We start from the raw sequence: 10543 nt of genomic DNA, 5'->3' as shown, positions 1-10543 counted from the left end.
CTCGCACGTTGTTTGCATCCCGTTCCCAGCGCAGCCGGAACGACCGGCGGCGGGCGGCGATGCCCGGCCCAGCTCTGCCCCGCTCTCGGGGAACGAAGCCCCGCGGTTCCGGCCGGGCTCCCCCCGGCCCGGCCCGGCCCGTTCCCCCGGGGCCGCCAAGTGCCGCTCCGCCACCGCTTCCCCCGCCGGCCGCGGCGCAGGGAGCGGCCCCCGGGGCGGGCGGGGGCGGGGCGGCGGCGGCGGGGGCAGCCCGGTGCCTCCGGGGAGCCCTTCCCCGGCGTGCGCGCTGAGGCTCTGCCCCGCTCCGCTCCGCTCCGCTCGGCTCTGCCCGCCCGCCCTCCGGCAGCGCCGTTGCGCAGCTCCCGCGGAGGGGCAAGGACCGGACCGGACCGGACCGGGCCGTCGGCCGCAGCGGGGCCGGCCGCGCAGGGCTTCGGGGCAGGGCGGCGGCGAAGCGAGGCTGGACGGCCGCGGCAGGGGGGGGCGAGGCCGCCCGGGGCTGGCGGCGGGGGGCGGCGGGGGCCCGGGCCGGCGGGGCGCCGCCAGGGCCCGGCGCATGGCGGCGGCGGCGGGGAGCATCACCACGCTGCCGGCGCTGCCCGACGACGGGGGTAGCGGCGCCTTCCCCCCCGGGCACTTCAAGGACCCCAAACGGCTCTACTGCAAGAACGGCGGCTTCTTCCTGCGCATCAACCCCGACGGCAGGGTGGACGGCGTCCGGGAGAAGAGCGATCCCCACAGTGAGTGTCCCGGCGGGCCGGGGGCAGCGGGGCTGCCGAGAGGGGCCGGCGCCTCCGCCTCCCTCCCGCCCTCCCGAAGCATCGGCAGCGAGCGTTGCTCGGAAAGCGTGTGTAAAGGCGCGGACACGCGGTCAGAAACACACGTGTGGCTGTGCGGACGGATGGCTCGTTCCTCTGCACGGCCAGGCGTGTGTCGGAGCCGGTGGGTCCCACGGCCGGGCCCCACGGCCGGGTCCCACCGCGGCACCGGTGGGATGCCCCGGCGCAGACTCTCGCTGGCGTCTCCCCGTTCAACCTGCTGCGGGCCAGAGCTTATCAAGGCGCACCGAGGTTTGCTTACGTGCTTGAAAGTGTCTTGAGTTTGTTTGCACGGCTCTTAAACGGGTGTAATGGCACTCGACCGCTCTGTGCAGCGGTGCTAAATATGTTAGTTCCATACAGGTAGAAAGAAGGTGTGTTTTTTTTTTTTTTTTTTTTTTTTTTTTTTCCCCCGGTGTGGGTAAGTCCTCATAAATAGGAGTACTCTTAGGAACAGAGGTGTAAATCAAGAAAGCAGAGTTTAGAACAACGTACTGTCAAAACACCTTTTTGGCTTACAGTGTTCCATATTGTGGTATTTTTATTTGTTTTAAACTTAATTAAGAACGGATAAAATACATACAAACAAAACCCTATGGATTCCAGCAGAAGCAAGTTTGCCCCCTGATAACTCCTTGTACCCCTGATCTTTTGAGGGAGAAAGAGGCTCCTGTGCTGGGAACAGAGCCCATGGGTCGGGTGGTCAGCGCAGTCTGAGGGTCTGTCTGCGATGCCAGGTGCCCATGCTGCAATTGGTGTTAGAAATGCCAGCTGTTCTTTGACCCTAAAATAAAATGCCTTTTTGCAGACCTCAGAATATTTTGAAAGTATTCGGTATGGAGGTTTTGTCGGTGTAGCAGCAAGTTTTTTAAATGCCTGTGAGGTGTTTCCGTCAAAATGGGTACAAGGAGTTGCTGTGTAGCTGTCAGATAGATAGTCTCAATGAGATTCCAGGTTTGAGAAAATTTGTAACTGTATGGTGTGTGAACCTTGGCCTGACGGCCTGCCTGCAGGCACTTGGCATAAAGAGCAGGTGAAACGTCTTATGGTGATTCTTGGTCTGTTTTGCACCTGTGCTCTGAGTGATAGATGCACAGATGGGACTGAAGTCGGAGGATGAAAAGGAGAAGGAAGTGAGGAGACAGACCAGAGGTTCTTAATATTACTTCCCGCTTTGGATATTCACCATTTGCAAAAAAGCTTTTCCAACTACTCCAAAGAAATACTGTAACAGACTGTTCCCAAATAACAGTACTGCCGAGTTGGGCTTCAGTCTGCAGATATTTTGTGACTCTTTGATAGAAATATTGTACGTGTGATGGGCTGCAGATATATGTGGAATAGTATATTTTGGGAAAGTTATCATCTAACTAGTATTCTTAGGAAAAGCTATGGGAAGCTTTCAGACTTGGTCCTATGCGTTTACATTTCTCTCTTTCTCAGATACTGATTTGAAGGGAAGTGTAGTTGATATTGTGGTTGTAGTAACAAAGTATGTTTATTGCCAGTACAGTGCAGTAGATTATTTCATGTGGACTTTTCAAATGTTGATGCCTAAAGCAAAGCATTAATTTACCATATAGATAAATGGCTTGGTTTTTACACTTAGCAGTCAGTTACTGCACTGGATCAAGTCTGTGCCAGAAAGCGTGCAGTAATACATTGTTTGCTTTAGCCTTTTGTATTTGGGAAATGTGGGAATTCTTACGGTAAATAAGCCTCATTAGTTTATCAAACACCTCATCTCACCCCTAGAAGTAGCTGTGAAAATATGCTGGAAATTTGGTGCAGAGGGAGGTGATGTTGAGTCGAGGACGAACGTACAGGGCTGAAGCCGGGTCCTCAGTCATTGCCACGGCTCTCAGGTTCGTGCCTCATTCAGTACTTGGCTTTTTCTGGTGAAAAATGCCAGTAATGGTGCGTGTTGTTCTGTGCTCACCTGGCTGGGCCGAGCTACCCAGGGTGGTGGTGGTATTTGTCACTGTCATCTTTTTCCTCATCAAGCTCCCCCTCATCTACCCTCCTCCCACCTTTTTTTATTATTCTACCAGGAAGACTAGTACTAGTTTGATGTTCCTGAGTCTGTCTGATGTGTGTTTTCCCTTCCTGTTAAGCCTTACCAATGCTAGAAATTTTTTAACCGACTTTTCATGCTGCTTTTCTAGTAGTGAATTATATTCGAAAATCTTTCTGCTGTTGGTGGTGCTGCCTTACTCTTTCCCTTTCAGGTTTCTCTGTTTTGCTCTGTAGCTTCATTTTTGCTGTTATTTCTTTCTGGCTCTTCATTTTGTCTCTGTGCTTTTTCTTCTCTGCCTCTTCAGTACTATCAGTTCACTAGTATTCTTTCCCCTTTCCTTTGGCACTTGTCTCTCTGAAGCCCCTCTCTTTTCCTACCCTTTTTCCTCTTGAGTGAAAGGTGGCAACAGGTAAAGGAAAATGTGAATTATAAATGATTGGTGTGGCCTCTGCCCTGTGCTGTAGGAAGTCAGCTGCCCAGGAGCTCCTCAGGTACCCATCAGCTTGGCGCACTCTGGCCATCGGCAGAAAATCACTTAGTTTAGAAAGAGCCATTTGTAAACGTGATACAGCTGAAGGGCTGCTGGGATTCACTTCCAGCAAGTGCACCTGGGCACAGGAGTGCCACTGTGCCAGAGCTGCTCCCTTGTCCCTTGCTGTCACACTCTCCTTTTCTCATTATCAGATAGCTCTTTGTTCGGTTGGCTTATTTTCTGTGTTTTTGTTTTTTTTTTTTTTTTTTTTTTCCTGGAAGAACTGTAGTTCTGAGAAGTAGAGAAATCAGTGCTTGAAGTGTCAGCGAGGCAAATTGCTACGGCATTACATGGGTCACATCCTTAGCATCTTTGTTGTAAGTACGTCATTCGGTACGAATCTGCGCGATGCTGAACTCTGACCTGGTGAATGCTGCTCTGTGGAAGTCCCTGTGAAATCTTGTGGTATGCCTGGCAGGTCACGTTGGCACAGCAGATGGCAATAAATCTTTGACAATGTGAGAAGACTTTAAAAAAGAAATTAACAAAGAAAATATACACCAAGTAACTCATGGTGTTTTTCTTAGTTAAGTAAAAGGTTTTGTAAAGTGGTTTTGAGGAAAGAAAGAAAATGGCTGCAGAGAATTTGGTTCAGAAATCTAATTAAAGGACAGTTAGGAGAGAGTCTTGTGGCAGCTGCTGTTCTTTTGAATTAATTATAGAAAATAGCATTTGATTAGCACATCCTCATTTTCACTTTTAATAAAGTTCTTCCTTTAGAAAGCAAATGACTCTCCTTATGTTTCAGACCAAAGTGTAATACTGTAAACAGATTTCCATGATCCATGTCTTTTATTGTTCCCCCCTTCCTGACTCTTGTACTAAGGGACGTCTTGTTCGAAGTATACGGCCTGGTTTATGTCATGGCCTTGAGAGTTTTGACTGTTTTACACTCACCCCATTCACCTTGGTTTATTCATAATTGTGTCATTAGTGAAGTTGGGAATGGAAGTTGACGTCCTGTGTGCTGGAGGATTGGAAATGTATGATTCACACAGCTGAAAAACAGGACAATACGTCTTAAGTGGTCGATATTGCCACATCTGATGTGTGTTGTACAGTGACTTCAGTGAAGTGCCCCTTTGGTCACACCCTAGGGACTTCTGTTGAGTTTTTTTTCCCTTGAAGAGGTACATTTCAGACAAACAGGGAACAGAAGGCACTTAGAGTTTTGTTGTTTAAAGCAAACTAAAACCCATGTCTGCCTTTTTTTGCCGTTATTGTTGATCAACAACTTTTGATTTATGCCCTGGAAAACATACAAAGAACGCAGTCTTTTTGGAAAAGCTTTTAGAAACTCTCCAGAGGTGTTTGCCTCAAAGAGGCTACAGTGCCAGTAAAGGGGAAAAGCAAGGGGAATGGAAAGGAAGTGCTTATCCATACATTTTAGAAAATGTCTAATAGCACAGCTGGTTCCCTTCACAGTTTCCCTCACAGACGAAAGGTTGGCATTTATATATTTCCATAATTTCTCAAACAGCTTTGAGCATAAACCAAGGTGTCCAAGGAATCAGAGCGGTTCTTGTCCACTCGTTAATGGGGTGACAATGCTTCAGCCTGTCACTGGGAAAGGAGTCAGCAACATGAGCTTTTATCAGTACTGCAGATGTCTGAAATACCTCCTTCCTGCTCAGTAGCTGGCTACTCTTCCAGAAATATCTCAAGAAAATATAAAATAGGGTAATACTTGTCCAGGAAAATTTATTCTTAAGAAAGTTCCTTTCATAAATAGTTGCTAATGTTTTGATTTTTACTTGTATCATGCAAAACATATTTAAATGGTTATGCTGCACATGTTTTGATAAGACTATACTGGAGTATATTCAGACATTTGGAGCATACTAGCTTAGTCAACAAGATAGAAATCTGACTAGTCTTTACGTGAATGGAGGAACACTGTGATCCTCAGAAAGAAAAATTTGAGCAAATGTCAAGAAGTGTTTTTAGTATGAAGGTTCAGTACCTGGTGCTTAGTTTTTTATAGGTGCATAAGTTATCTGGGACTCAGAAGTTCTCTCCCATTTCTGTGTCCCACGGATGTGGCCAGAGCTGCTGACAGGGCTCCCTGTTCCAAATCTCAGTACTAGGTGAGATTGACATTTTTTAAAATAACCTGGCCCTAAACATCTGAATATATTGCTTCTACCCAAGTCCTTCTGAAAACAGACTCTTTTTGCATTACTTTTGATCTGTTGCACAGACCTTAACTGGTTTGCCAAATAACTAATGCTTTGTGACGCAGTCAACACAGAAATTTCTCCCGGCTCTCAGATGTAGCTGTTTTAGGGAATGAGGTAGCAGAGAGCCCCCATGCAAAGAAGCTGAGAATATGCTTCCTTTGCCACCTTTCGTTTATGTTGTCATAGAAATAGTGTCATACTGTTTTCTGCATGGTCCTGCGGGGTAAATTAATGACATGAGGGACAGACCACCTGTATTGGCTGAGCACGCTGAGGGACGGTGCTGTTCAGGGGAGGATGCTCTCTCATCTGTTGTTGTGTCTGCAAATCCTTTTACTGGGATTTTAGTGAGTCATACCCATGCTGAAGGTGTGTGACCGAGTAGCGGGTACACTCTAAAGATGGAGCAAGGCAAATGTCTCTGGTGGGCAGTGAACTGTCCTGTCTCTCCCAGCTGTTTTCTACCTGATTTGGAAAGGGCAGTTGGAGGAGCGTGGCAGGTTCCCAGGGCCCCGCCATCCACAGGTACACTAGAGGACAGGATTTAGCCCCTAAATCTTCTCACAGGCTTTAGAAATCAGGAGCGCTTGTATGTACTGACATATTCTTGTTTACAGAAAAAATAGTGTAACTTCAGCTTAGCCGTTGCACAGCCATAGCAGAGTGAGTAAGATAAAAACAGATAACATACAGTAGTTTGACAGAGAAATTATGGAGATAGTCACATAAGTGCAGATTCTTGGAAAAACTGTCTTTGTGACCCTCTTATGCGGGTAGGTTAGAACTTTTGGTAAAAACGGCAGTGACGCATGTATGACATTTAGTGAAGTCAGAACGAAGACTGTGCGACGTTTGTCGTCTTGATAAAATGGAGCCATGTATTCCTGAATTGCTTGTCAAGAAAAGGAGATCAGGTGGCTGCTAATGGTATTTATTTGGCTAATAAATGCTTGAAATTTGTGCAGGTGGTTCTAAGAAAAAGTTTATCCTGTGATGGAGATATATTTTAAAACATTTTACAGAAGGTGAACTATGTTAGTAACTTTTTAAGATATGATTTCTTTTGACATAGTAGATGAAGAGACGAAATTGCAGTTAGTTAAAACCTGTGGGCTTCGGTTTCTCTCTCTCTCTCTTTTTTTTTTTTAATGTGTTTGGTGTATATTACTAAAGATTTTTAAACAGTTCAGATTCAGTTTCTGTAATAAAAGCAGGTTCAAGTTCTGTTTTTTGCAATGAAAGCAAGAGAAGAGCCAAGTGCACAGACAGTTGAATGGGCAAGAAGAGGTGTAGCACGGGTTTTGGCAGCAGAATTAACAGTCACAGGGTTCAGAAAATGCTTGTAGATCCCAGAAAAATGCTCTCTCCTCGTATTCCATTTCCACAGAATATGTACACCTATCATATTTTCTAGAAGACAGACCTCTTTCATTGCATTTTTTTGGGCAGAATTCTGTTTAATTGCCATTTAATGAATCTATGTCTCAACCTGAATTTTAATTCATAATCTTTTCATTCACGTTTTGTTTCTGTAAGCTTCTCCCAAGCCCCTTGGATTACATATATGGCAAGCGGTTTTAAAAAATAATTATTCAGTGGTTTCTGTATACTTAGAGCTCTTAACACACCAAAGTGAAACATGCTACAAGAGTTTCTTTGAAAGTTTTTCTACAAGCTTAATATTTTTTTTTACCTTTTTCTTCCTTTTATTCCCCAGAAAAACATTTTTCTGATATTTCCCCATTTTTTCAAAATTGTTTGAACTAAATCAGTGAGTCCATCCATATCTTCCGATGTGACCCAAAGAAGACTGAAATTTGTATTTTAATTATTATGTTTTTTAGCACTCTTGGGAGTATTGTTGTGGGATCAGTGGCTGTATGTTCTTTCGAAATATTTGAGAAGTGATCAATTGTACTAAACCGGTTAATTACCCTAAAAACAATGGAGCTTTCTGATGGTCAGTGGCAGCATGTTTAGTGCAATTATCTAGTAAAAACTAAACGGTCTATGTAGCCTTAATCCAATCGAGTTTTGAAATAAATATTATCTTGAGAATGCTAAAGTTACTGTTACTGAAAAAAGCACATACTTATATGAAATCTGTGGATTGAATATGTATGCCAGGTGGTATTTGAAATGTTTATGGCATGATTTTTTAAGCCTAAAAGTTGGTAATGAGATTGTATTTCAATTCTGATGGAGAATTAATAGCCTTTACTTTTATTAGTATGTGTTTAAGACCATGCATTTCAAAACAAAGCAACTCTCTCATCAGTCATTTTTGGTAGTGTGTTTTGTGACAATATATTGGTAAACTTGAGTTCTCATCTGCCTCTTCTGCTGCTTCCTGACTTCTCAAAATATTTAAAGGGTGACTGTGGAGCACTGGTGGCATTTCAGGATTATTATCTTACGTAGTTTTTTGTTTGTTCAGGGTAGGGCCAGATTTTGACTGGAGCTTGATATGATCGTTGGAGAATATAAATGAGATGATGTCTACAAAGTTGGGTGGAGGTCGTCTTGCACAAACTGTCATGGTACACTTCTGGTCAAGTGATCCTAAATGAACCTATCACTCATGTTTGACTTTTAGAGCTTGAAACCACATTGCTTCAGTGATTCAAAGGAGAAAGATATTTAAGGGTACTAGGAAAGGGTGAAGTAGGAACTAGGCCGCATAGCCATTTGTTCTGGCAATGTGGTGAAATTATGTCCTTCTATTGTGGAGCCTGTTAGCTTGTCCCTTACCTTGTGATGAGACTTTAGCAGATCTCATAAACCAGCAATTGTTAGGTTTCAGCTGGAATGTGCAAGTCACAAAATCCTGATACTCCTGGCTATGAAATACTGCATGGTGTTGTGTTTTGTAAAATCAAGGATAGATTACAGCTGTGATACAGCTTGAAAATATTTGCAATCTGTTTCTGGGCTCTTTCCTTTCTACTCTCAGGCTGGTGCCTGAGATGTAGATGCCAGATGTCTATCTGCAAACTTTTACTGTTCCGATGAGTTTTATTAGATGTTCTGTTGCCGTTCTGTGGTGATGTAGCTCTGGGGTTATTTTTGCTGATAAAGGATGTCTTTAACATGCTCCAGTGTATAGGCATCACAGAATCTCAGTCTGCACTTGATACACCTCTTTTGGGGACATGTCTGTAGCACCTCTTGGGACCAGCACCATTTTTTTTTTTTTTTTCAGACTCCTTGGTGTTTCTGGCTACTGAGAAACAAATACTCAAGTGTTTAATTTCTATCCACCTGTCCCCTTTTTGCCTCCCCCTCCAACCCTGCAATGCCGTGCTTTAGCATCACCTGTTATGTTGTGAGTGGTGACTGGCCAAGGGATCCTTCGGTCAGATACTTCAGCTGATCTAACAAGTCTCTGCTGCTTGGAGGGATGGTCCCTCCTTTTTCCTTCCCCCTGCCTCAGCTGTGCTGTCATTGGCACCACCTCCAGCACCCAGTTCAGCAAAGGGACAGATTGGTTTGCTGAATTGGCAGGAAAATGCTTGCGCTCACTCCCCCTGCCACTACATTAGTTCCAGATCAATTTAATGTGTTGAAGCAGTTCACTGAGAGGACAAGAAAAGTGTCTGAGCTGGTGTGAGGGAGGTGGTAGGAGCCTGGGATGGAGAGACAGGAATTGCCCCTTTCCAGTGGCAGCTAGCAGTTGGGTTGTCACTGCTCGTCTTGTGGTACCATGGCCTGAACCATCGCCTCTGTTAAAATGCAAGACAAGATACAACGTCTTCCTTGATGTATGACTTGAACAAGATGAACAATTAAGAGTCTATGCCGTTGTCATCTATGTTACATTTCAGGTTAGAAGAGTAATTTTAGGACCATATTACAATGAGTATTAATACAGTTCCACAACTCTGGGAAGACCAATAGTGAGACTTGGGATTTCTGGATGTAGAGAACCACACCTGTAGAGTGGTTTTGTTCAACATTCCACTAGTCTTGTCAATACCTGTGGCAACAGTGATGGATACAACTACGAGAACATTTTTTAGTGTGGAGAAGCAGCCAGTGAGGGCCATACAGAGAGGATGTGTGGAGAGAGGCTGTCATCTCTGTTTAGAAGTCACCTGGGGTATCCTGCTGCACCATCTTGTTAGGCTGAGCAGTTTCTGGGAAATAGTATGGACTCAGTCCACTGGGGTTGTCCAGCTGTAATGGAGCAGTTGGGATGAATAGCAGAATGTGTGTCTGGCTGTGCCTCTGAATAGGTAAATATGAGGGATTAATTTTGCGGTTTTACAGATGTTTACAGAGTCACTATGGATGTTTTACTAACAGCAATGTAGTTCATTCAGGAAAACTGAAGAAAAAAACCCGCCATGCTTGAGTCCTTAAAAATGCAGGAATTCCTCAAAGCTGAAGAGCTCTATCAGAACTGTCCCATGTTGCCAGTTTTAATTTATTTCAGTCGCAATCTTCTGCTTGCTCTACTGCTTCAAGAAGTAATGTCTTCCAGAGCATTTCATCGTCAGTGCTTGAGCCAATACCAGTGATAGTAAGGTGTTACAATTTAATATTAAAGAGCAGACCAAAGTGTCTCAAAATAAGGCTGAATTTCAGTCATCAAGCCCTAGTAATGTGGATCAGTATTGTCCATGTGATACTATATTAGGAGAAAATGCTGTTAGGAGTGAAGGACACTTGGCCTGCCTGATAATTTGATGTGGTGTACGGCAAGACGGTGCAATTGCTGGTGCTTGTAGCCATGGCATGCTTTGGGAGCATGTTCTTGCAGTGAAATCTGGAGCAGCGTGGAGAATTAAACCAGCCAATAGATTTCAACCAGCATAGCAAGTACTAGTAAGGGTCTGGCTGAAGTAGCAGAGACTCAACTAGGTTCTTCCAAGCTGCAGATTCTAAGGTCTCTCCTTTGTTGTTAGGAAAGCGCTCGTGTCCCTTCATAATATGGTTCAGAGGTATTCAGAATAACCAGTGGGGTTTTATTCAAAGAGCTGCAAGCTGAGGAAGT

The 10543-nt window shown here is 44.8% G+C and overlaps 1 protein-coding gene across 1 annotated transcript in view; it reads left to right on the top strand.

Annotated features, from left to right (window-relative positions):
• Positions 1-272: 272 nt before the first annotated feature.
• Positions 273-10543, top strand: part of FGF2 (fibroblast growth factor 2) — a 30226-nt gene continuing 19955 nt past the window's right edge. Inside the window, exon 1 of the mRNA XM_042797172.1 lies at positions 273-740. Coding sequence (XP_042653106.1) covers positions 557-740 — 184 coding nt within the window. The 5' untranslated portion in view covers positions 273-556. The remainder of the gene's footprint in view (positions 741-10543) is intronic.

This window comes from Tyto alba, unplaced genomic scaffold (genome assembly GCF_018691265.1).
Source record: "Tyto alba isolate M040663 unplaced genomic scaffold, T.alba_DEE_v4.0 Super-Scaffold_23, whole genome shotgun sequence".
Taxonomy (NCBI): Eukaryota; Metazoa; Chordata; class Aves; order Strigiformes; family Tytonidae; genus Tyto; species Tyto alba.
Note: the sequence above shows the minus strand (reverse complement) of the source record. Positions and strands in the feature narration are given on the sequence as shown.